The sequence below is a fragment of the Puma concolor genome, chromosome D1, assembly GCF_028749965.1.
Source record: "Puma concolor isolate L17-30 chromosome D1, mPumCon1.1.hap2, whole genome shotgun sequence".
NCBI lineage: Eukaryota > Metazoa > Chordata > Mammalia > Carnivora > Felidae > Puma > Puma concolor.
In genome coordinates this window covers 47,625,808-47,653,197 of record NC_141676.1, presented here as the reverse complement: position 1 = coordinate 47,653,197, position 27,390 = coordinate 47,625,808, and the positions used below count along the sequence as shown (strand labels likewise).

At 41.0% G+C, this 27,390-nt stretch overlaps 1 protein-coding gene across 6 annotated transcripts in view; it reads right to left on the bottom strand.

Annotated features, from left to right (window-relative positions):
* Window positions 1-9,240, bottom strand: part of LOC147576652 (uncharacterized) — a 161,043-nt gene extending 151,803 nt beyond the window's left edge. For 3 of the 6 annotated variants that reach the window (XR_015241011.1, XR_015241012.1, XR_015241014.1), the window contains exons 1-2: window positions 9,063-9,238; window positions 37-151 (exon numbers count right to left, since the gene is read on the bottom strand). Coding sequence is in view for 1 of the 6 variants with exons in the window: in XM_086677971.1 (XP_086534097.1) it covers window positions 37-151; window positions 3,242-3,256 (130 nt within the window). In the remaining 5 variants the exon portion in view is untranslated. Of the gene's footprint in view, window positions 1-36; window positions 152-3,241; window positions 4,414-9,062 lie in introns of those variants that run through there. The other 3 variants (XR_015241013.1, XR_015241010.1, XM_086677971.1) reach the window with 3 other exon arrangements.
* Between the last annotated feature and the right edge of the window lie 18,150 nt (window positions 9,241-27,390).

The window sequence follows — 27,390 nt, the reverse complement described above, 5'->3', positions numbered from 1 at the left end:
ACCACAGAATGCAGGGCAATCCCAACAACCACTCACCTGAGTATATAGCCAGAGGGTGTCCAAGGGCCTGATGAGAAACAAGTATTTCTCTTGTCCCTGCATATTTGAGATTCCTGATGTGGCAGTTAAGTGGATGGTCCCTGCCTGCAAACTAAAAGAGAAGGATAAGACCTAATCACTTCAAGAAGGGAAGAGGGGCTTTGGAGAATGTAGCATTACTTTTTTTTTGGCAGTGGTCAATTAAGTATGCAGCACAGAAAAAGTATCTCAGTGCTATTGTTCAATGTTTATCCACCAACAAACATAACCAAGTACCCCCATCTAAAATGCTCTTCACTGATCGCAACCTTTTACTTTTTACATATATTAAAGGGATCAAAGTTTCTGTGTAAAAGTAGAAATCTAAACATATTAAGCATTTCTATCTTGTAATGATTGTAGTGAAAAAGGCAAGATCACCAACTTTATTTCTTTCAGAAGCTTGATTTCATAAACTTTTCTTTAATATTTACTTATTGGGGGGGCGGAGAGAGAGAGAGAGAGAGAGAGAGAGAGAGAGGGAGGGAGGGCATGAGCAGGGGCAAAGAGAGAGGGAGACACAGAATCTGAAGCAGGTTCCTGGCTCCGAGCTGTCAGCACAGAGCCCGATGTGGGGCTCGAACTCACAAACTGTGAGATCATGACTTGAGCCAAAGTCAGGCGTTTAACCAACTGAGCCACCCAGGTGCCCCTCACAAGCTTGATTTCAAATGAGGTATGACAACTAAAGTCATTCACAAATTTTTGGAAATTAATATTTAGCATAATAGGAGAGTTGCTTTGAAACTATATGAAGAACCAAAAACATCTGGCAAGTAATATATTCTACAAATTAAAAACACTTAAGTCAGTTTTTCAGTAAGCTCAGACAAGGATCATTTATGCACAGCTCTAAACTGGCTTAGTATTTACAAATGCAATTTGAGAAAAATACTGTATATTATGGGAAACATAAAAACAGCAACTTAAAAGAACAAATAACTTTGCAACAACAGTTACACCATATACTATGATATTACATCTATTCTCACATTGGTCAAAAGTAGCTATAAAATATTATATAGCATGATATTATTATAACACAGGAACAATGTACAAATAATATTTAAGACCCTGAATTCACAAACAGTGAGCTTTGGGCCTTAAAAACAGTATTTGAAGTTGGGAATGCAAGTTGGTGCAGCCACTCTGGAAAACAGTATGAAGGTTCCTCGAAAAACTAAAAATAGAACTACCCTATGACCCAGCAATTGCTCTACTAGGCATTTATCCAAGGGATACAGGTGTGCTGTTTTGAAGGGACACATGCATCCCCATGTTTATAGCAGCACTATCAACAATAGCCAAAGTATAGAAACAGCCTAAATGTCCATCGACAGATGAATGGATAAAGAAGATGTGGTATATATATATATGTGTATATATATATATACATATATATATAATTTATATGTGTATATATGTATATAACTTATATGTGTGTATATATATATAATTTATATGTGTGTATATATATGTGTGTGTGTATATATATGTGTGTGTATGTATATGTATATATATGTATATACATATACACACACACATATATATACACACACACATATATATACACATATATATATACACATATATATATAATGGAGTATAACTCTATATATATATATATATATATACACACACACATATATATACACATATATATATATATATATAATGGAGTATAACTCAGCAATCAAAAAGAATGAAATCTTGCCATTTGCAACTATGTGGAAGGAACTGGAGGGTATTATGCTAAGTAAAATTAGTCAGAGAAAGACAAAAATCATATGACTTGACTCATATGAGGACTTTAAGAGATAAAACAGATGAACATAAGGGAAGGGAAACAAAAATAATATAAAAACAGGGAGGGGCACAAAACAGAAGAGACTCATAAATATGGAGAACAAACTGAGGGTCACTGGAGGGGTTGTGGGAGGGGGAATGGGCTAATTAGGTAAGGGACACTAAGGCATCTACTCCTGAAATCACTGTTGTACTACATGCTAACTAATTTGGATGTAAATTTAAAAAAAATAAATAATAAGGGGCGCCTGGGTGGCTCAGTCAGTTGGGCGTCCGACTTCGGCTCAGGTTGTGATCTCGTGGTCCGTGAGTTCGAGCCCCGCGTGGGGCTCTGTGCTGACAGCTCAGAGCCTGGAGCCTATTTCAGATTCTGTGTCTCCCTCTCTCTGACCCTCCCCCGTTCATGCTCTGTCTCTGTCTCAAAAATAAATAAACATTAAAAAAAAAATTTTTTTTTAATAATAAATAAATAATAAAACAAGTTAAATTAAAAAAATAGTATTTGGAATAACATAAATTTTACTGCTTAAACCACAGCAAAAAAGACTAGGTGATGTAATCGAGAATTTAAGCAATCATCTATTTATACAAAAGTACTCATATTTCTAAATTGGATAATGTTTTAGAATAAGCACAGTTATAATTTAATAGCTAAGGATCAAACTCTAGTTTTTATTTAAATAATATTTCTCATGTGTTAAGGAAACCTAGGCACAGGTTGTTTACAAGACATCAAAACTTTTGGGGGAAAAATTAAAATATGGTCATTTTTACATTTGCCAAAAATCCCTCTTTGTAAACCATCATGAACAATTTTTTTTTTTTACCATTCAGCCGTTTCATAGATATGATCACACTGAGATAACTATATATTTTTAAAACTTTTTTTCTAAAAAGGTGGACAACAGTATTTTCTATTCTCATTCAAAATTGAGGTCAGCTAACATTGCCTTATCTGTATTTGTTGGTAACTTGATATTAAAATCCCAAGAAATTACTGTTGCCACATTTCCCCAGCCCATTTTCTTCATTTTACAACAAAATGTTAAAATTCACAAGCAGGTATCATGCCAAGATTTTTTATTTTCTTAATAAAAAAACCCAGTGAAACATAAAAGCTAAAAAACTCTGCTTTAAATTTGGATTTGCTCACATTCCTGCATAATTTCTAGGCTTGAAGTGTTCTTTGTCTTAGTTATTTTCACTAACAGCTTTCTAAGAATATTTGTTATCAAGGTAACTTTTTTAAGAAAAATCATTAATTCCATTTTGTTGAATATATTTTATCTAATCGGCAACCTGATGCAAACACATTTTCCCCTCTGGCTATAATTACTAAGGATTGCAGTCATCATACCAGAGTCTTCATCATTATCTTCTAAAAGGCTCACAGTCTCCAAAACATTTTTAGAAGTCCTATGTATTCCATCACTAGCATCCAGCAGGTTAGGAAATACACTCAGCCCCTCTTAACCAAGTTCTGCTTCCTCCAGTCCAACTCAAATCCACACGCTTTCATCCAAATCTACTTTCTTCCTGAAGAACAAGGAGGTAGCTATGGCTGAAGAACTCAAGAAATCTGTCTGACTGGCCCCCTCTTAGGTGCCCACATGACTTCTGATTCTCTTAGAGGATCTTAAGTTGCCCTGAGTGAGGTGGCTTGAACTGTTTCTCCACCTAAAGACTTGCTAAATTTCTGCAGAATCACAGAATGGTGATTCCCTTTCCTACTTCTGTCCCTAAATGTTTGGGAGTTGCTAAAGACAAATTAACTGCATTGACTACAATGACAACTGGGGGAAAGCCTCAATCAGGAAAAATAAAAGTCCTCTGAGTTAGAAACATCTCCTGACTGTGATCAAAACTACTGCCTATTTTTCTAGGGCTTGATGTGCCTGTTTGAGAAACCTGCTTATCTTTCAGACTCTCCACCCAAAATTCATCTGAGTTACATGTTTTCAATTCCAGCACAGATGGGCAGAACGACAAAGGAAGCTCTATGCTCTGAGGCCAGCTGTTTATTTCAGGGATGGCAACTCCTAATACAAGGCCAACAATGATTTCCTTTGTGTGCCCTTTTCTGTTTTCTGGAATCTGCTAGGATCCTATCAACAAAACAGCAAGAAGCAGTTTTAAGAGCTTCATTGCAATTATCTAGAAGTACTGGCTACCTGATGTTTGCGGTGTTCATCCTGACAGGCAAACATATATAAATACTTACATAGCTCTTTTGGTCGTGTCTTGTTTTACTTTCCTGGGGAGAGATGAGGTTTCTGTAAAACCTTGTAAGTTATGTCTGACAAGAGGTCTTGCCTAAGACTTTTTTTTTTTAAGTTTGTTTATTTACATTGAGAGAGAGAGAGAGAGAGAGAGAGAGAGGGAGGGAGTGTGCGCGCGCGAGCAGGGGAGGGGCAGAGAAAGGAGAGAGACAATCCCAACCAGGCTCCACTGACAGCACGGAGCCATATGAGGGGTTCGATCCCATGAACCCCTGAGATCATGACCTGAGCCAAAATCAAGTCAGATGTTTAACCAACTGAGCCACCCAGGTGCCCCTTATCTAAGACTTTTTAAATGTGTTTTTCTTGGAGTGCCTGGGTGGCTCAGTAGGTTGACTGTCTGACTCTTGATTTCGGCTCAGGTCATAATCCCAGGGTCATGGGATCAAGCCCCTCAAGAGCTCTGCAATGAGCCTGGAGCCTGCTTGGGATTCTCTCTCTCTCCCTCTCTCTCTCTGCCCCTCTCCCACTATGCACGCTCTCTCTCTCTCAAAACAAACTTAAAGAAAAAGAATAAAGATGAAAGAAAAAGCTTGATACTGATAAATGTCATCTTTGGTTGGTTTGATATTGCCTACACTCTTTTTGTCATGTTTAGAATTTTTGTTTTTAGGAGTTTTATTCTTTTTGCAAGACAAGGCGTGAAAATATTTGAGATATTTTTCAAAATATTCTAGTTTTCTGAATAAAATATCATTTTCACTTTCCTGATATAGCTGAGGTATATTCTGATGATTAAGGGAGACTTCCACTTCTTATTTGATTGTCCAGCTTTATGCTTTCTTTGATGACGACTTGTTCTAAATTTTCCTTTACAGCCATCAGAGTTTTCAAACTGGTGCTCACCTGGTTACAAATGATGATACTTAAGACAGACAAAAGTAAGCTCCATTCACCACATTATAAACGTTTAAGTCATCACCATAGGCGTACAAACCTACAGTAGGTGCTATCTTTGGTCATACCTCAAAAAAGGTTCATTGGAGAAGGGAGCTACAAGTCCTTGAAAAGAAAAAAAATTAAACTACTATATGAGCAAGTACATAACAGGTGATCAGATGAAGATGATTTTATCAAAGAGTAACTATGCAATATTCTTCTAGTAATATTACAGATAGTACATATTACAATACTCTGATTTCAATACAAGTAGTTTTGGATATGTCTAGCAACACTGTAAGATAATTAAGCTGTAACTGGTAGTGACTTGATGTACTTTAGGTAGAAATGATCACTTTCCTAAGCATGCACTCCCTAAACAAAGTGCAGCCTGTGATTTGATTTTTAAGCAGAAAAAAAAAAGGTTTGTTTCCAACTTGCCAATTTAGTGAAGTTTAAAGAAGAGAATGTTTCTGTTTCATAGAGTATATCAAAGAGGTATGTGATGTTTTAAGTAAGAAAGCAGAGGATCAAAGATGAAACTTCACCTGGGGATCATGCACCTAGAAGAAACATCATTTTAAAACTATAGACCCATCAAATCACCAAAAACTAAAGATGCCAATTTACAATAACAGCTGTGGCCATCTAATAACATACCACAAAACCAACCAAGTCATGTCCTGCTATGAGGTACTAACAAATATCTATGTAAAGTCCCCCTCCTAAGACCTGCATATTACCTATAATAGTAATTTACACTTGTATGGTGTTTCCACTTTCAAAATGTTTTCACATCCCATATCAATAATAATAAAAAAGGATGTTATGTGATGTGCCAGATGCGGCTGTAATGTAAACTGAGAGGGGAAATGTCGACCATCAGGCAGTGGTTGCAGGCAGGATAGCTTTGCCTTTAGTACACTGTATTACGTGAAGATAAACTCCAGACAATGAAGCTGGGCTCCAATCAAAACAAAATCAAATAAGGCTGACAAAACCAACTAAAAGCCAAGGCAAGAGAAGCACATTGGGTATGTGAATCAAATGTCTACCTACTGACCTACACAATAACAGGGAAGGAATAAAAATAGAACACAAGTCTAGATTCCACTGGTTAATTTAAACTGCTTGTCATTTCATCTTTAAATCTGCCACTCCAACTGATCGGGGTTGGTAGCAACAAGGAAATAGAGTGTGCTTTACAGAAAGGACCTAGTAGGAAGGAAAGAGAGAGAAAGCTATGCACCAATATACTCACTAAGCCACATGGCACATCTCCAAAGCTAAACAGAATGACCCCAGAATACAAAACACCAAACTGTGAGGTGGCTAGGGCAGCCTTCCTTTAGGACTGCTCCCTTTCTTGGGCTCTTTCTCACCTTGTCTACTACCTCCCTATTTACAATTTATTAGTCCCCTCACCTGACATTCCTACTCCCCAATCCTCCACTCTCAAGAAAGAAGCTTCAGTGTAAATCAGCTGAGGTCAGATATGCCTTTTTTTTTTTTTTTTAATTTGAGACAGAGAGATAAAGCACACATGCAAGCAGGGAAGAGGGAGAGACAGAGACAGAGACAGAGAGACAGAGAGAGACAGAGAGACAGAGAGAGAGAGAGAGAGAGAGAGAGAGAGAGAGAATCTTAAGCAGACTTCATGCCGAGCTCTATTTCCAGGTTCGAGCCCATGATCCTGGGATCATGACCAGACCCGAAATCAAGTCAGACACTCAACCGACTGAGCCACCCAGGTGCCCCAAGGTCAGATATTCTCAACTAAAATGTAACATATAGGGGCACCTGGGTGGCTCAGTTGGTTAAGCATCCAACTTTGGCTCAGATCATCATCTCCCAGTTCATGAGTTTGAGCCCTGCATCTAGGTCTGTGGTATCAGCCAGAGCCCACTTCTGATCCTCTGTCCTCCTCTCTCTCTGCTCCTCTCCACTCACACTCTCTCGCTCTCAAAAATAAATATTTAAAGTATATCAAATAAAATAAAGTTTAACGCACAATATCAGATGTCTGGAAGTGACCTCAGAAGGGCTTTTCCCCTAATTTTTCACCCGCTGCATCAATTCTCCTATAATTGCCACACATGGAATCCAGTCGAGTAAACACCTCCCCTGATTGTAAATCAAGGCTTCCTGGGGCAGCCCATTCCATTTCTGGACTGTTCTGATCATTAAAAGGTTCTCAGTCATGCTAAACAAAATTAGCCCCCTATGGTTTCTCCTCACTTGAGAAATATGAAACAAGTCCTTCTCCTCCTGGCAGCCTTTCACTTTATTTAAATACATCTGTCACCTCCCCCACTGAGTACCACCTCCCTGCAGTTCAAATATGCCCAACTGTTCCTCATATGACATGATTTATAGGCCCCTAATCATGTTGCTCATCCTCTCTTGAACATGTTGCAGTTCAGTAAAGTCCCTCTTCCAAAGTATGGAAGACAATATTGCAGGAAGTCCCTCTTGCCCAGAATTAAGGACAATATTGCAGGAATGGCCTAAATATGGAATAAAAAAGCCTTTGTCTACCATCAAAAGAATTATAGGCATCAAGGATGGAATGAACAAGAGAAGGATTTCTATTGTTACTATCAGACTGTGAGGTGGGGAGGTGGGGAGATGGGGGGGGCGGGGGAAGGTGTGAAAGAGAGTTCACCATGCTTTGCATTCTGTGATTTTGGCATTAGATTTAAATTTTTTTTTCATGTTTATTTACTTTTGAGAGAGACAGAGCATGAATGGGGGAGGGGCACAGAGAGAAGGAGACACGGAATCTGAAGCAGGCTCCAGGCTGAGCTGTCAGCACGGGGTGGGGGGAGCCTCGAAGTCACAAGCGATATCATGACGTGAGCCGAAGTCGGACGCCCAACCGACTGAGCCACCTAGGCGCCCCTTGGAATTAGATTTTAAAAACACAAATGAGAACCCACTGTGTGCAGCGTTCTCTGCTAGGCACTTTTGGAAAAACAAATCAGTAAAATACAGCCCTGAAAGAATCCCACAAACCATCATCTATCCCTTATCCCCTCCTCTTCAGGCAAATCACAATCACACAGGTCTTTCTGATGAGGCAGATTTGAATTACTCATCCATGTTAAAACGCCTGGCTGGGGCTAGAGACCCCAGCCACCCACCCACTCAGCCTCAGGATGATGAGCTTGACCTGACCCCAGAAAAGGTCATGGAAGTATTCTATATGCTTGTGACAGTGGCCCCACTGACTCATCACGCCATCCTGACTCTTGTACGCTGTACCCCCCTCTTCCCAGTCTAAGAGCTCTCCCCTCTTCTCAAAATACAGCCCTCTCCTCCTTCGTCGGCCCAGATCCCCTGATGGTACACATCTATAATCTATATTACCCCTGACCCTGAGATGGACTCGCCCAGTTTCTGCTGACTGGCAGCTCCTGAGGACAGGGCTTGTCTCCCCACCAGAGTCGCGAGCACCTTGCATTCTCTTTGCCCCGGTCACTGTTAGCAACCACCACCAGTAAGGACACACATGGTGAGGCTTTTACAGAATCCAGAACTGAAAGCCCTGGGGATCTTCCATTCTACAGCTGACAAGGGAAGCCCAGAAAGTCAACTGACCCTTTTGAGGTAACAGAGGGACCCTGGTGATAGTGTGTATGCTGTCTTGATTTCCTGGCTCACTTCTCCTAACGCGGGAGGAGGTTTTTAAAATCTAAACACTTTCTGTGCATTTACAGAATCAGCCTGGGACCGGCTTCATATTTTAAGAAAGAAGTCTACAAACCTCAACGCCCACCACACTTAGTATATAAGACACGCCCCCTCATCGCTAACTGCCTATCACAGAGCTGGCCAGAGCGCCGTTCTCCCACAGTCCCTCCGGCAGAGGGCGAGGATTCGAAGCGCAGAATTTGGCGGTTCTCGATTTTCGCTCCTCAGGGCCCTCCCACGGCCCGGGCTCGCCAGCCCTGTTACAAGGCCGAGGGGCAGGGGGCAAACCTGAGGCGACACCGGCGGCTGGGCCCCGCCCCCGCTTACCCGGCCCGGCCAGCCCCGAGACCGGCGTGCACTCGCTCCCGAGCGACCCTCGGGGTGCAGACTCCACCGCAGGAGCCCCGAGACGGGGAGGCGGCCCGGCCTTCCGGCCGCGTGCCCCGCGTAGAAAACGGGCTCCGGCGGCCCCCAGCGCCAGAAGGGGGCTGAGCGGAAGCTGGGGGGCCAGACGTACCCGCGCCGCGTCCTGCGCCACGCCCCCGACCCAAGCCACGCCCCAGGCCGTGCTCTCCCTTGCGCGCCTTCCCGGTTCTTTCTTCACCCTGCGCTCCAGCTCTTCCACCTTTCCGCCCCTCCCCCCTTACTCCCGCGCCGAGTGCCCCTCCCTCCCGGCTCCACCCCGTCCTCCATTCCAGCTTCCAGGCCTCGCCAGGACCGACGTAGTGACCCCACCGTTCGGCCCTGCACGTTGTTGGTTTGAGCTCCGTGTGGTTAAAGCATTCGTACCACCCAAGAGTGAGCAATTCAGTGTAATAACATGAGCTGACAGAAAACCTACTGGTGCCAGGCTCTGTTCCAAGTAAGTTACCAGTATTGTGCCCTTTTAACAAATTGGAAGACTGAGGCCAAGGTGATTAAAAAGATTAAGACTGATGGATAAAAAGGAAAGTGGTATATCCATACAACGGAATATTACTGAGCAATAAAAAGGAGCCAACCGCTGCTGATACATTCCATAACTTGGATGAATCTCAAAAACGTCATGCGAAGAGAAAAAAGCCAGACACAAAAGAAAACATACTTAATAATGCCATTTATATGAAATTCTAGAAATGGCAAATCAATAGCGACAAGAAGCAGGTCAGTGGTTGCCTGAGGCTGGAGATGGGGCAGGAAGGAAATCTTGGAGGTGATGAAAGTATTCCAAAACTTTATTGTGATGGTGGTTGCACAACTGTGCACCCTTACCCAAATGTATCAAGCTGTATGCTTAAAATGGGTGATTTTTGTGGTATGTTAAATGTCCCTCAAAAAACTGCAAAAAAAAAAAAAAAAAAAAGGAGGGGGAGGACAAAAAAGAGAACTCTGGGTAACACCAAGGGTGAATGGAGAAGAAACAGGAAAGGTAAAGAGGAGTCAGAGAGGTGTAAGTAAGAAATAGAGATAGCACCAAAACCAGGTGGAGAGACTAGTGTGTGGCGCATTGTAGATGCCAAATAAATTCTTGTTGAATGAATAAATACGCAGTGTCTAGAGGGAGGAAGTGGTCAACGTGCCACAGAGAGATTGTAGAGGATGAGAACTCTAAAGAAGCCCTGGAAGGTTGAGCTAGAACCAGGGAGAGCAGCCTGAAGACGAAAAGTCGCCCGTTTTTTCTGTGTCTGTGTTCTGAAAGGTTCCAGGGAGAGAGATGTAGGAGTATGGTATGCGTGGGCAGATCACCTGCCCTACGTCCGGTTCAGTTAATGGTAATACGGTTGTAAACAAAACCAATGGAATATTGGGCTCATTGTGATTTTCCTGTTTACAAAATCCATCATAGTTTTAAAATTGTCAAAAAAAATGCTTTTTTTAAATAGGGTTCAATCGTATGAAAACATTTTGCAGTATTTTTAATGCTGCTTGACCATTGGCTTGAAAAGGTAGTTAATGATGATCTGTCCCATATTCTGAATTTTTGAAGTACAGGTTCAAGGCTTTAGAAGAGTGACAATCATAGAAGATATGTCCCCTGCAGTGCAAATTTTCTGACAGTGGTTTACACATGTATGATTAGCAGTGTGCTGTGGTATTCAGCAAAGCCAGCCCACAGTCGAGGCTTTCCAAACCTCATGCTCTGACTTGCAGGACCTGAGTCACAATGACTGATGGAAGAGGGTATTGCCTGTTAAGGGCTGGTGGACTGATTAATGTTCTCAGCATGAAGCTTTGGGCCTTTAACCCTGACAGATCATTAGCTCACAGAAAATGTCCAGCCTCCGGGGGTCATGGTTGTTATTACAAACTAATAAATACATGAAAACATAAAACAGAGCAAATGGCCTTTTTATGTACTGGAGATATTTAAAAACTAAACTGCATATTTCCATGAATATAGAGTCCTGTTTGTAGCATAAATCCTCCCTTAGCTTTTAGAAAGTAGGAGCAGAGACCATTAGAAGAGCCATACTTCACTGTTAATGTTGCATTAAATTTTAACCACTGCAGTCATGGTTAAGGAGATATTTTCATTATAATCTGGTACATTCAGGACCTTGCAACTTAGTTCAGGGTGCACGCATTTTTGGCAAATTGATTATATTCATGTTGGCTTCTTACTCAAAGGATATGAATGTTTTACGTTTGATAAAACTTAATCAGTCCTTAAGGTTATTTACATGTTAGAAAAGATAAAAGCCTCAGACACAGACTAATACATATTATATGGGGAAAATATTAAGCCCCTGTAGGAAGAAAATCAGCCACTGTTTCTTTGTTGTTAAGTACAATATGTTCCAGTGAAAAATAGACATACCACTATAAACTGATAGTACATAAAAAAAGGAAACCAAATGCTCACCACTTCTGGAATCATTGTCTGTTTCGTTAATTTCTACTTTATATCTTCCTGGAAATAAAATATGAATTAGCTAACAAAAAGACAAATGCAGTAACGGGGAAATAATCAAGGGGAAAGGGCAGACTACAACTATTCCAGAAATAGATGCCACTTTAGTCACTGGGATGGGGTCAGAGGTCTGGGCTCCCTGGTGCTAAGTAAGGCCCAAGGGGAAACTTGGTAAACCTGACATAAGTGTCAGAAGAAAAGAAAAAATGTGTGTGGGATCTCCCAGAAAACTAGTAAATTTTAGAAACGTGTTAAAATTGAATCAGGTCCCATTCTCTTTGACCATTAGACTGTGGTTCTTTAGTGACACTTTGCTATGAGCTGAACTGTGTGTCCTCCCCCCTCTACACACATTAATACGTTGAAGCCCTAACCACCCCCCCCCCCCCCCCCCGCAGTGTGACTGTATCTGGGTAGGGTCTTTAGGAAGTAATTAAAGTTGAATGAGGTAATAAAGGTAGGACCTAATTCCAAAGAACTGTGGCCTTATATGAAGAGAGATCTTTCTTTCTCTCTCTCTCTCTCTCTCTCTCTCTCTCTCTCTCTCTCTCTCTCTCTGCCATCTGAGGACACAGAAAGAAGGCAAGCTACGAAGAGAGCCCTCACCAGAACCTGACCATGCTGACACCCTGATTTTGACCTTCCAGCCTCCAGAACTGTGAAAAAATTAATTCCTATTATTTAAGCCACCCAGTCAATAGTATTTTGTTATGGCAGCCCAAGCTGACTAATACACGCTTTGACATAACAAATGTTGTCACCCATAAGACGTGAGAACACAGAATGCAATCAAATGTCAAGAAAACTGGGTCTGATCCTGGCCCTATATCTCCTTCCATGACTTGTCAATGTAGAAGACAGTAGATTCTAATTAGATATTTTTACCTGTCCTATAAACTGCAAATAGATAAAGTTGACTCTTCTTCAATGTCACACACCAAAGTCATATGTGCTCTTTAACAAACTGTACAGTAAGCCTATTCACATCAGTCTGTTTTTAATAAGTTAAAAAACAAAGCAAGGTATCTACATAGATGTCCCAAACTGTGAGACTGATTAATTAAATTATGGTGGGGGTATCTGGGTGACTCAGTCAGTTAAGCATCCAACTCTTGATTTCAGCTCAGGTAATGAATGATCTTGCAGTCTGTAAGCCTCAAGTCAGGCTCTGGGCTGTCAGCATGGAGCCTACTTGGGATTCCCTCTCTCCTTCTCTCTCTGTCCCTCCCCAGTGCACTCGCTCTCTCTCTCTCTCTCTCTCTCTCAAAATAAATAAACTTAAAAATAAATAAATAAATAAATAAATAAATAAATAAATAATGGTGCTTTGACGCCATAACTATGAACTCTTGGTTTTGTTGTTTTTTTTTTAACATTTATTTATTTTTGAGAGAGAGAGACAGAGCATGAGCTGGGGAGGGTGGGGCAGAGAGAGGGAGACACAGAATCCTTGAGCTGTCAGCACAGGGCCCAATGCAGGGATCAAACCCACAAACTGTGAGATCATGACCTGAGCTGAAGTCGGCCCCTGAACCGACTGAGCCACCCAGGCACCCCGTATGAACTCCTGTCTTAAGAAATTTTGAAAAATAGAGGCGCCTGGATGGCTATCAGAAGCGTCGACTTCAGCTCAGGTCAAGATCTCGCGGTTCGTGAGTTCGAGCCCCGCGTTGCTCTGTGCTGACAGCTCAGAGCCTGAAGCCTGCTTAGGAATCTGTGTCTCCTTCTCTCTCTCTCTCTCTGCCCCTCCCCCACTCACACTCTGTCTCTGTCTCTCTCAAAAATAAATAAACGTTAAAAAAATTTTTTTAAAAAGAAATTTTGAAAAATATTTATAATATTAAGTAAAATAATATATAAAGACATAATCTGATTACAATCACATAAAAGAAACTATAAAGATAATGTAAAAATGAAAGCAGCAATAGGTAGTTTGAAATATGAGTTACTTTTGCCTGCATGTTAGTCTCTGAAATGTTGCTAGATTTTTTTTTATTATTTACAATTTTCAAAATAAATTCAAAAGCACCTATGGAGAACTGTCTTTTTATTACCAAATTGACTGTGCCTTTTGTTAGTTATTGAAGAGTCCAATTGTGATTAAAGTTACATTTGATTTATAGTGTTGTCATTTCAAATACACAGAGTCAAAAATGACTAAATTGAAATAACCAAGTGTTTCAATTTTAATGAGATCTGAAAGCTAACTTAGCTAAATGTCTTCAAAAGACAAGGTCAAGATAAATGTTGGCGTGATCGGATCTCCTCATCTCACTTGTCCCATGTGTCAAGATGAAATGAGAGCATACTCTTAGAAAAAGGAAAGCATTCAACCCCCACCAAAGCTAGATTCTGATCACTAAGCATGAGTGAATAACAGAGGCCTTGTATTTATTTATTCACTTAGTTGTCATTCATTCAGTTGACACTTACTACTTAGTATGGGGCAGTGATTTAAAGCATGGACTTCAAAGCCAACTGCCTGGATTTAAATCTCTATCACTTACCAGAGTTCTGATCCCATGTAACAGTCAAGATAAGTTAGATTTGCTATGGTGTTTCAGTCAGTTTGGGCTGCTGTAACAAAAATACCATAGATTGGGCAGCCTATAAATAACAAATGTTTCTCTCCCACAGTTCTGGAAGCTGGAAAGTCTGAGATCAAGGCACTAACAGATTCACTATCTGGTGCGAGCCCATTTCATGGTTAATAAACAGCTATCTTCTCACTGTGTCATCCACGGCAGAAAAAGCTAGGGAGCTCGCTGGGGTCGCTTTTATAAGGGTGCTAATACCACTCATGAAAGGGATCTGCCCTCATGATCTAGTCACCACCAAAGTCCCTACCACCTCGAAATACCATCACATTGGGGATTAGATTTTCAACTAATTGAGTTTGGGGGAGGGGCTATATATTTAAGTCTGTACCATGTGTAACAGATGACAACTGAAATCTCTGTTACTTAAAACACCTTGTTAAAAAAAATTTTTTTTAAACACCTTGATATATTCCTACTCAAGCTACATTTCCCATGTGAGGGAGAGAGCTGTGCCCTACATAATCACTCAGCGATCCAGGGTGATAGAGACTCTAGCATCTTTAGCTGTGTATATACATGTCAGCATCTTGAGTCCTGGAGGGTCTCATACCAGCAACCCAATGCTTCAGGGGTGTCTGGGTGGCTCAGTTAGCTGAGCATCCAACTCTTGATTTCAGCTCGGGTTGTGATTTCATGGTTGTGAGACTAAGCCTGGAGTCAGGCTCCCTACTGGACATGGAGCCTGCTTAAGGCTCTATCTCCCTTTCCCTCTGCTCCTCCCCTGCTCATGCTTGTGCTGTCTCTCTCTCTCTCTGTCTCAAATAAAAAGAAATGCTTCAGCGAAGAAGTGACTCATAGCACAGAAGTGATGCATATCAATTCTACTCATTGCTTATTGTCACAAGACCACCTAACTCCAAGAGGGTAAGAAAATCATCCTCCCACATGCTTAGATAGGAGACCCAGGGAAGGGTGAACACTAAAAGCCTCTATGAAAAATTGAGCAAATTACTTAGCCTCTTTGTGGCTCCATTTCTTTATCTGTAGAATGAAGATAATAATAGTGTATAGCTTATAAAGTTATTGTGAGGATTAAGTTAATGTACATAAAGCACTTTGAACTGTGTTTAACACTAATACTCAATGAAAGCTATTATTATTATGTACCAGTCATCGTGCTAAGCAGTAGGGACAAAAGATGAATTAGACAGCTCTCTCTACCCTAGGAGTTCACACATTAGAGAATAAATATATATAAGTAATGATTCCACAGGAAATCTGATTAATATCACTCGGGAAAGTGATCTTACTTCTGAGTAGTCTTAGTAACGCAGATAAACAGAACAGCATGGGAAAGTGGAACACAGGCTGTGGAATCAGTCAATTCTTAATTTGACCCTTGGCTTTGCCACTTACTGGCTGTAACTTAGACGAGTGACTTAACCTCTCTGAGCCTCGATATCCTTCCCTGTAAAACAGGAACTTAAAAACATTCACCTGAGATTAGTTAGGATGAAATGTGAAACAGGTAGCATAATGTGCAACGTGTAGTTCAATTGATAGGAGCCATTATTTTGAATATATTCTTAAACACTCTAGACAGAAACTTTCCCTGTTCTATTCATTTCAAATCAGTAAACATGCATAGAGCGCCTATGTGCCTATCCGTACTCACTGGGGAATATAAATTTAGCTGGCTTGTCTTTTTCAGGTCACATCAAGTAAAGCATAACATGAAAAATAAGACAGAAAAAAAAAAACAAAACACTACATAATCCCAAATCCTACATATGCCTTGATCTAGCCTTCCCCCACCGCCCACTCCCCCTCTACTCTCTCCAGAATCCAACCCCACTTAGATTCTTCCCAATCATTTTGCAAGTTTCCAAGGGGCATCCTGTGGTTTCTCCAAGATCCAGGCTTCTTTCCTTCCTCTTTGCTCATCTTCCTGCAATGAACCCCTAGAGAGGGCCCTTCAGCTCCCACCAGCTCCACTGCCCCCTCACTGAAATGCATAAAATGGTTCACACAGGGAAAGACAGGATGCTCTGTGGTAAATCAGCCATTGTGGACATCCTTTAATTAACTTTTAATTCACAAATAAGATCTCAAGCTGTACATCACATTCCTATGAATATTCACTTATCTTTGGTCAAGAATCTTCTCTGTAACCAATCTTTTATTTCGTGTAGCTGTGTGGGTTAGCACAATCGAGATGAGTATTCACTGTTAGCCAAAAGTCGAGTTACAAATCTACCCAACCAGGGTCGCCTGGACGGCTCAGACAGTTGGGTGTCCGACTTCGGCTCAGGTCATGATCTCACAGCTTGTGAGTTCGAGCCCCACATCGGGCTCTGTGCTGACAGCTTGGAGCCTGGAGCCTGCTTCAGATTCTGTGTCTCCCTGTCTCTCTGCTCCTCCCCTGCTCACTCTATCTCTCTGTCTCTCTCTCTCTCAAAAATAAATAAACATTAAAAAAATTTTTTTAAAAATCTACCCAACCAGATGACCCCTCTTCTGTCATAAGTTAAAAAAAAATGACATCAAATACCATAAAAAGATAGACAGTCTGTATTTTTTTTGATGCGAGTTCCTAATAAATAATTACCTATATACTTCTTTTGTAGAATCCCTAAGATCCTACAAACAATAGAGTCATAGTTTATAACATAGCTATAAATTAATAACCTTATTGAAATATTTTTCGATGGGATTAGATTAGGTCTTCCCAAGCCACCAGCCTGAGTACAATTGTACCAGAAAAGCAACAGTATCAGAGGATCTTGGGACTAGAGGTTCTGCCTCACTAGTCCATTCAGCTTCTTGATGAACAGCTAGGAGTTGAGGGAGGAGTGTGTCATACACTTCACTTATTCTGCCCCTAGGCACTGACAGCCGCCAAAGACACCGCGTGTTGCTTTTTCCTTGACATCCACGGTCACCTCCCCACTGCACAGTGCTGCTCTGCGGCAGAATTCTGGGCCTCTGGGTGAGGCTCAGCTGCTGAAATCACTCCTTCCCCACCCAGGTACCTGATCTGGAGAGAACCTCAGGCTTCTACCTGTCTCTAGCTCCAGGAACCTGGTGTGTCCCAGCAAGCTTTATCCGTCTCGGTGCTTCTCTGGCATCAGCCAAGTTCATGGGGAGGCAGCTTGGAAGACCCTCCAGAGGAGGTGAGCCCCAGTTGCCTAGCTAGGGTGAGGTTGTGTCTCCCTCAGTTGGTGGCCAAGCCCTCAACTACCAGTCACCTGATCTAAGACCCTGCCTGCTTCCTTCCTGCTTAGCGAGATTTCTCTAACGGGAGGTGCAAATGTTTTCCTTGTATCCGTTTTCCGAGAGGTACCCAGTGTAAGTGCGAGTGTGTGTGTCTGTGTGGATTTTCATTTAGGGCAGTGTCTAGTACTGTTTCTCAGTGTAGATTTATGTTTACTTAAAACTGTGAACTCGCTTTCCTGACTGACTTTTCCCTTTTGTAATAAACACCTTTGGTTTAAAAAATTATTCTTATTTTCTGTATTCATTCCAGAGGTATTTATTTCTGCCGAAGTCGTGACAGTGATGAATAATCTGGCTCTAACAGAACTTACATTCTATTGGGTTAGACAAATGTTGAAGAACTAATACCATAATTTTTAAATTACAATTACGGTAAGTGCTAAAAAGGAGGAAAACGAATTGCTAAGAGAGGATATGACAAGTCACCTGACTTATCCAAAGAGGGAGAAAGGCTTTCTAGAAGGGGTGCTGATTGAGCTGAACTCTGAGGGATAGGTAGAAAATAACTGGGCAAAGGACGTGTATGGGGTGGAGGAAAGCACCATACTAGAGAGCATTGCAGGAAGTTGAAACAACATGTGCAAAGGACACTGACTGCTCTCAGGAGCTGAAAGAAAGTGACTGAAATGCAAAGATCCAGGAGGAGCATGCCTAAGAGGAAGCTGGTGAGAAGGCAGAAGGCAGAAGACAGATCCTGAAGGGCCTGTTCACTACACCAAAGACTCTGGTCTTTACCTTATGAGCTGTGGCAAGAATTAGTGAGTGTAAACAAGAGAGTTATATGATTCTTTTTTTTAAGAGATGGTTCTAACTACTGTGTGGGAAAAGCATGGAGGGAGGAAATAGAATTGGGAAGTTATTTCATTAGTCTTAACTGAGAGGTGATATTGGATTGACCTAGCTTGTGACTAGAGATGGACAAAACTGGGCAGTTTTGAGATATATTTAGGAGGTAGAATTCACAAACAGCTAAGGCCTGAAAATTCAAACTAGTAGACATGAATTTAAGTTTAAAAAGGGAAAAAACCTAGTAAGGTTGAGGAAAGTCCCTACTTAGAAAGGGTGGCAGGGGCGCCTGAGTGGCTCAGTCCGTTAAAGCATCTGACTTCAGCTCAGCTCATGATCTTGCAGTTTGTGAGTTTGAGCCCTGTGTCAGGCTCTGTGTTGACAGCTCAGAGCCTGGAGCTCATTTCGGACTCTATGTCTCCCTCTCTCTCTGCCCGTCCCCTGCTCACAGTCTGTCTCTCTGTCCTTCAAAAATAAATAAACATTAAAACAATTTTTTTTTTAAAAGAAAGGGTGGCAGAGTTCACTTTGAGATAATAGCATTATGCAAAGACTAGAGGGTGTTACGGGAAAGTCATATTTTATTCCTAAAACTTAAAATTCTGGGTTGTTGGATCTATCTATCTATCTATCTATCTATCTATCTATCTATCTATCTATATCTTTTATGTTTCATAAAATAATAATTTATAAATTATACATCCATTTCATAAACATTCATATATTGTATGAATACATATTCATGTTATATTTATGAATATCTGTGTGTTCAAAATGCACCCATAAGAACAATAAGGAACTCTTGAGATGTTCAGGGCAAATTCCTGTTGAAGACCAATTGGGCTACTCAACATGGTTGGTCTGCTTGGGAAATAATAGAAGTAACTACTTAGAGAATGTGTTTATATTACACAATTTATATCTGTCTATTTATTGCTACTTTATTTCTTCTTCATTCCTTGGAGAAGGACCTATAACAACTAAAGCTATTGGTCTCCAGGGAAGCCAGACACAGATACAGCAGTTGGAGAGAAAAATCTCTCCTGTGTCTCCGTTTCCCTTAACCTTCTGGAATCGGATTCATTCCTGGCACTTGAGAAGGTCTGATGAGTGAAAGATGAGTTGTGGCCATCTGGTACTTCTGGGGAAGTGCCATTGGGTCATAAAGAGAAAAACTGGGTAAGGAGTTAGGAAATAGGAGCCCTACCCCCTGTTCTAGACCTGGCTTCCTGGATTGCCTTAAGTGGATTACTTGACTCCCTGGGCCTTAGTTTTTGAGCAGGAGAATTTGAACTCGACTACGTCCAGGATTCCCACAGTACTTGTTCTGTGACTCAAAGGGAGAATACAAAGTCTCCTACCTAATACTTCACAGACAGGGTCTCTCTAGTCATTCATTAATTCGTTTGACAAACGAGAACCACTGTGTACCAAGTATGACCATTGGCATGAGGCACATAGCAGTGAACATAGACAAACATCCTCATGGGGTTTACATTCTAGTGTTGACAGTGGCTCTATTCAAACTCTGACATTTTTAATATACAGTTAAAAGAAGATGTTTTGGGGTTTTGTTTGTTTTTTAACACTAGTCAGAAAAAGTTTGTTCTTTCAATACTTGTCTCAGGCAGCATCTTCTTCCTTAAGAAGGCCATCCCTCTGAAGACTCAGAAAGGGCAGAGTAGTCCCTTCATCTGTAAGTTATAGCGTTCTGTTCTAGGAGATTTATTCATAAATTGTATGTATATTTACATATTAATAGACACAAATAATCATTCCTATTGAAAGTCAATATTGGCATTGGTCATCTCAGTCAGACTATAAATTCCTTGCAGAAGTGACCACTTAGTCTCAGACAGTTGGTGAAGTGCTGGGCCCCAATAGGTGCCCAGTGCACACTTGCTGAACAGCTCTGTGCTATGGGAACGTGTTGGAGCGATTAACCCCTGCCCTCACTGACTTGTCCGGGAAGAGCCCTCAGAGCAGGATTACACCTAAGGAGAATAAAAATGAGAAGCCCAGGGGCGCCTGGGTGGCTCAGTCCGTTAAGCATCCGACGGTCCGTGAGTTCGAGCCCCGCGTCTTCGGGCTCTGGGCTGATGGCTCAGAGCCTGGATCCTGCTTCCGGTTCTGTGTCTCCCTCTCTCTCTGCCCTCCCCCGTCCATGCTCTGTCTCTCTCTGTCTCAAAAATAAATAAACGTTAATAAAATAATTAAAAAAAAAATGAGAAGCCCATAGAATCAGAACCATGGACCAGTGATCATTTCTTTGCTACTCCTGGCCTCATAATCCAGCAGTTGAAAAAAAATGACGGCAACTATACAGATTCTCCTTTGGCACCCACATTCTGCACTCCTGGTTTGAAAATTCCTTCTACGAAGAACAGTACAGCTTTGGGATCCACAAATCATCCCTTATCAGAAACAAACAGTTCATCAAATGATTTGGAAATGAAAGATTGTACATCGCTCGTTTTAATTCAGAGAAGCGTTTTGAGAGTTTTGCAGATCCCTCTTCTCCTGTAATTTCTTCTTACGAGAATCTGCTGAGAACATCTACACCTCCAGAAGTAACTTCCATTCCAGAAGATATTCTCCAGAGGCTATCAAAATACAACTCAAACCTAGCTACTCCAGTGGCAGTGAAAGCCGGGCAATTCACATTGCCCTACAGCTTTCCCCCTTTTTATTATTATTTTTTAAATTTAATGTCCATTTATTTTGAGAGAGGGAGAGCACGAGCAGGGGAGGGGAGGGGCAGAGAGAGGGAGACACAGAATCCGAAGCAGGCTTCAGGCTCTGAGCTGCCAGCACAGAGCCCAGGGTGGGCTCAAACCCACAGCCATGAGATCATAACCTGAGCAGAAGTCAGATGCTCAACAGACTGAGCCACCCAGGTGCCCCTGGATTTTCCCCTTTTAAAAAACCAACCCATAGTAAAGGTGAACATGGACACTGAAAAAGAAAAGAAAAAAGCTGGAATCCCACTCATGGGCTCTTGCCAGGTTTCCTTTGCTCTGCCTGCCCTTTCTCGCCCCCAGGTTTGTTTCCCTGCCCAAAGCTCAGGCTTGCTCAGGTCCTGCTTCCGCAGCTGTCAGCTCTCCAGGGCAGACCATGGTTCTCTTCTCAGGGGTGCATTCCAGCACATGGGCCTCCCAAGTGGGGAGGGCACATCACAGGGAATACCCTAGAAATCCACTGAGGTGTGAGAAGAAAATACTCGAATACACACACATACACATTTACTTTTTATCAAAAAAAAAAAAGGAGGAAAAATTAAGATTTACTTACATTTCATGCGTGGATTGACATCGGCACCCTCACTCGGTATGCATGTCTGGTGGCCTCTCAGTGCATATGGTACCCTGGTCACTTTAAGGGAAAGGGGTAAGGGGAGTTTCCACAGTAAAGACAGGGTCACTGAGGGTTCAGTGAGGTAGATTTACAGATTACGTTATCTGGTTTTAACTAACTTGCCCTCACAAAGTAGAAAGGTGGCTTTAAAAGATTCTTACAAAAACAAACAAACAACAAAAAACAAGAACAAAACAACAACAAACAAAAAACGACAGCTGGAATATAATGCCAACAATATAACAAATACTTACATAGCATTTACTACACACCAGCCACTATCCTAAGTGCTTTGTCTCTATTAATTCATTTAACCTGCACAAAAAACCCAGGGAAGATGGGACTTTTTTACTCCATTTTAAACACGAGGAGACTGGGGCACCAAGAGTTTAAGTTGCTAGTTCTTAACCCAGAGCAGGCAACCTGTCTCCAGTCAGTGCTCTTAAGTACAATACGATACTCCTTGTAAGCACAAGGAAACAAAATAGCAGAGTGAACACTTCTTCTCTTCTTGGTACAACACCTCACTCACATATCTCAGGAAGTTAAAGTTTTGACTAGTGTGATGGTCAGACAAATGTTTATGAAACTATCAAGAAGATACTTGAGGGACGCCTGGGTGGCTCAGTCGGTTAGGCGTCCGACTTCGGCTCAGGTCATGATCTCACAGTTCGTGAGTTCGAGCCCCGCGTCGGGATCTGTGCTGACAGCCTGGAGCCTGCTTCACATTCTGTGTCTCCCTCTCTCTCTGCCCCTTCCCTGCTCATATTCTGTCTCTCTCTGTCTCAAAAATAAATAAACATTAAAAAAAATTTTTTTTAAAAAGAAGATACTTGAAATATGGGTTTACATTCACCATCCTTAATGATGAATGTTGCCTTGTTTATGATGTCTTGGGATGTTAGCCAGTAATAGGAGGACATGTGTTCAATTCATAAATAAATTAATCAATATATCTTAGTGGGTTTTTTTTAATGTTTGTTTATTTTTGAGAGACAGAGCATGAGCAGCAGAGGGGGAGAGAGAGAGGGAGACACAGAACTCATAGCAGGCTCTAGGATCTGCACTGTTAGCACAAAGCCTGATGCAGGGCTTGAACGCACAAACTGTGAGATCATGATCTGAGAAGGAGATGGACGTTTAACCAACTGAGCCACCCAAGCACTCCCTAGCTTAGTGCTTTCTTAAATAAGCACCAGGTCAGAACAATTTGGAGACCACTCCCCTGGAGATTAATGAATAGCTAAACAACTCTTACACTCCAAATTATTTGTTGTGGTTACTTTCTGGGGACTGAGATTGTATGCAATTTGTGAAGTTTTAAGATAAAATTTCCATTTATTACCTCTAAATTTAAGTAGTGTTGGAATTTTCCAAAACTATCATGAAACATTTTATAAGGCAAATTTGAAGAACAAAATTTATTTCTGTGCCTCCGCTAACTACCCTAAAGTGCCTGATTTCCTTTTTTTTTTAATGTTTACTTATTTTGAGAGAGAGAGAGAGAGAGAGAGTATTAGTTGGGGAGGGGCAGAGAGAGAGGGAAACACGAATCCAAAGCAGGCTCCAGGTTCTGAGCTGTCAGCACAGAGCCTGACGTGGGGCTCCAACTCCTGAACTGTGAGATCATGACCTGAGTTGAAGTCAGATGCTTAACCAACTGAGCCACCAGGAGCCCCAAAGTGCCTGATTTCTTTGCATGGCATTTAGGATCTTCCATGATGTTTGTGACCACCTTCTTCAGCTCTCAGAATCCCCAGGTTACTTTTGCCTTCCACCAATCTCTTCTCAGCAGTGTCTCTAATGGGCTGTCAGTACTTAGTTGAGTCTTGGCCATTGCATTAGGCATGTGCCCCAGAAGGGCCTTTTTTTCCTCACTGGAACAACATCTTTCCAGTCATCTGAGACTCAAACGTCATGTCCTGCCTGAACCTACTTCTCTATACACTCAGGACTTTATTTATAGATGCATTATATATTTTAACATATTGTTTCAGTTATGGCTAGGGCTTCCCCATGTGAGTGTGCACGTTGTGAAATGCACCAGATGGAGGCTGAAATCTTGCCCAAGCACTGTTCACCAGACTGTGAACCCAGGGACACTTTTTCCCAATTCACTCACTGTATATTGCTGTTCCTACCAGATTGCAAACTCCCTAAGAGCAGAGAGCCTTCTTGTTCATCAATCTGGCCCAGTTCCTGGCAAAGAGGCCTTGTCAAAAAGACTCTCAATAAATACCTGTTGAATTGCATTTCAGAGCACATTTTCAGACATAAAGCTCTTACATGCTCCATCATTTTTAATCTTCTTTATTCAGTTATGCAGGAAATCAGCCACCACACTGACTTTATGTTCTTTTGAGCATTTATCACAGTGTCAAACACCTTAGGGATATTTAGTGGAGATTAATTTATTATGATAAATGACCCTTGCTCATTTTCTGTTCTTTTCATCACATCTTCTTATCTATTTTTATGATCTACCTTCTAAGTTTTATTTATTATGTTTTATCTCCCAAAGAGCCTTACATGATTGTAGTGTTCACACATGTAATAAATTTTGAAGTTTTTGTAGTTAAATCAAATGAGACATTGAATCTGGCTAAGAATTTATGACTCCACACAAACAACAGTGCCATTCACACAGCGGAATCCAGTAAATTTGATTATTGGCAAAATGAGCTCATAGTTGAAGATTCTGAAAAAAATTTTAAATTTAAAAAATGGCCTAGTTATCTATGCACAGAGAAAATTCTATCAAGAGCTACCACCTAAGTGTTAATTTCATTGGTTTTTCTACCAGAGGTCTCATGTAAACCAATGAAAAAATATTCCTCGACTCACACGTATTGGTCTGTTGAAAGGTCATGATAGAAAAATTTAGATGATGTTACGCAAAACAAAACCTGTTATGCAAAAACAAAAACCTGCCTGCTGATGGGGTGCCTGGGTGGCTCAGTCGGTTAAGCGTCCGACTTCAGCTCAGGTCACGATCTCACGCTCCGTGAGTTCGAGCCCCGCGTCGGGCTCTGGGCTGATGGCTCAGAGCCTGGAGCCTGCTTCCGATTCTGTCTCCCTCTCTCTCTGCCCCTCCCCTGTTCATGCTCTGTCTCTCTCTGTCTCAAAAATAAATAAACGTTAAAAAAAATAAAAAAAAAAAAAACAAAAAAAAACCAACAACAACAAAAAAAACCTGCCTGCTTTATAAAAAGAGGGAAGAAGAAGAGGAAGAAGAGGAAAGGAATAACAACTACAACTGCTTTTTATCTTTTTAAAGAAAGTTTCACCTTCAGGGTGTGTAGAAAGAAATTCATAATCTTCCAGAAAAGAGCAACTATAAAGATTAAATAACTGAAGGATTTTTTTCTTTTTTTTTTTTTTTTTTTTTTTTTAAGTAAGTTCTACACCCCACGTGGGGCTTGTACTCACGACCCAGAGATCAAGACTTGCATGCTTTACTCACTGAGCCAGTGGGGCACCCGAAGGATTAAATAACTAGATCTTTTAAAAATGATCAAAAAATGGGGTCACTTTGTCTAGTGAAAACCATCAAACACTTGATGGTTTGAACAGTTAAGATGTAAAGCATCAAGCTGCAAAGTTCATGTGCTGAAATTTAAAAGAAAGGTCCAAAGACATTGAATCATCCAACTTAGTTAAAAATTAAAAGTGATTAATCATTGCTTTCCTTCAGTGAAGGTGAATTATACTCATCACTTAACCATTAAGAAAGTTAAAATATATCCTATGGAAATATATTTTACATGTTAAAATATTTTCTAAACTGTGGAGTAAGACTGCTGGTTCGAATCCTGGTTCTCCATTTATTAGCCTACTGACCTTGGAAAGTTATTTAACTTCTCCATTCTTGTTTTCCTGTCTGAAAAATGCGGATAATAATTGTACCCAACTCAGAATGTTATTGGGGGGAATAAAGAGATACTATGTGTAAAATATTTAACACAAGGCCTGGATCATAGTAAATCTCAACAAAAATTTGTGACTGTCATTAGAGATATAATAAAGAACTTATGAATCAAAATTGATAATAGGGGTACCTGGGTGGCTCAGTTGGTTAAGCGTCCGACTTTGGCCCAGAGATCATGATCTCACGGTTTGTGAATTCGAGTTCCACATCGGGCTCTGTGCTGACAGCTCAGAGCCTGGAGCCTACTTCAGATTCTATGTCTCCCTCTCTCTCTGCCCCTCCCCGACTCATGCTCTGTCTCTGTCTGTCTCTTTCTCTCTTAAAAATAAACATTAAAAAAATTTTTTTTAACCTGGGTGGCTTGGTGGGCTAAGTGTCCAACTGATTTCAGCTCAGGTCATGACTCACGGTTGGTGCATTTAAGCCCTGCATCAGGCTCAGCGCTGACAGTCTGGAGCCTGCTTGGGATTCTCTCTCTCTCCCTCTCTCTCTGCCCCTCCCCTGCTTGCACTCTCTCTCTCTCAAAATAAATAAACATTTTTTAAAAAAACAAAAGTTATCAAATACTGAACATCTATAATGCGTCAATCACCATGTTAATTAATTTTCATACATTATTTTTAATTAGTTATTTTTAAATTTTTTAATGTTTATTTATTATGAGAGAGAGAGATAGAGAGAGAGAGAGCACGAGTGGGAGAAGGGCAGAGTGAGAGTTAGAGAGAATCCCAAGCAGGCTCCACACTGGCAGCACAGAGCTCCATGCAGGCTCAAACCCATGAACCATGAGATCATGACCTGAGCTGAAATCAAAACTCAGATGCTTAACCAACTGAGTCACCCAGGCACCCCTAGTTGTTTTCAAATTATCTAAGACATTGGAACACCTGGGTGGCTCAATCGTTGGGCGTCAGACTTCCGCTCAGGTCATGATTCCCCAGTTTGTGGGGTCAAGCCCCATGCTGGGCTCTGTGCTGACAGCTCAGAGCCTGGAGACTGCTTTGGAGTCTGTGTCTCCCTCTCTCTCGGCCCCTCCCTTGCTCATGTTCTATCTCTCTCTCTCTCTCTCTCTCAAAAATGAATAAACATTAAAACAATTTTTTAAATGAATTATCTAAAATGCACATGCCCCCGTGGCCAAAGAATTAACACAGCATGATTAAATGTGAAAGTGAAGATTAGAAGAGCCCAGCCTACACTGATGTTTACATTGACCACCTCTAATTCCAAGAACTCAGAGAGAACTACCGTAAACTTTCTTTTTGGTAGAATAAGATCATATGCTCCTAGAGATTTCTATGTCTACAGTAGTATATACATATATAATCCTCATCTTTTAGTATACATATGCTATACATGCTATCCTACAACTTGCTTTTTCTTTTCCCATTTATTATATGTTGATTTTCTTTCTAGATCACTTTTTAAAAATAAACTTTTCATACTGGAATAATTTGGGGCTTACAGAAACTTGTAATAGGATCTTGTATGTAGTTTGAGACATGAAATATGAACACAAGATATAACTTAGATACATTTGTTAAACATAAGAAACCAATATTGGTTCGGCGGTATTAGCTGAACTCTGGATTTTGTTCCGATTTCACTAGTTTCTCTGTTAATGTCCTTTTTCTGTCCCAGGATGCAAGGCAGCACACCATGATGCAATGAGTTCACATCAATTTTTAGTTTTCTACCTCATTCTAACAACCGAATAGTGTTATATAGTACAAGTGTACCATAATTTACATAATCCTATTGACAAGTTTTCATACTTTTTCTAGCTTTTGGCTACTGCAAACAGCACTGTAGCGAACATCAATTTGTGTACAGGCATGCCTCATCTTATTGTGCTTTGCTTTATTGCACTTCACAGATCCT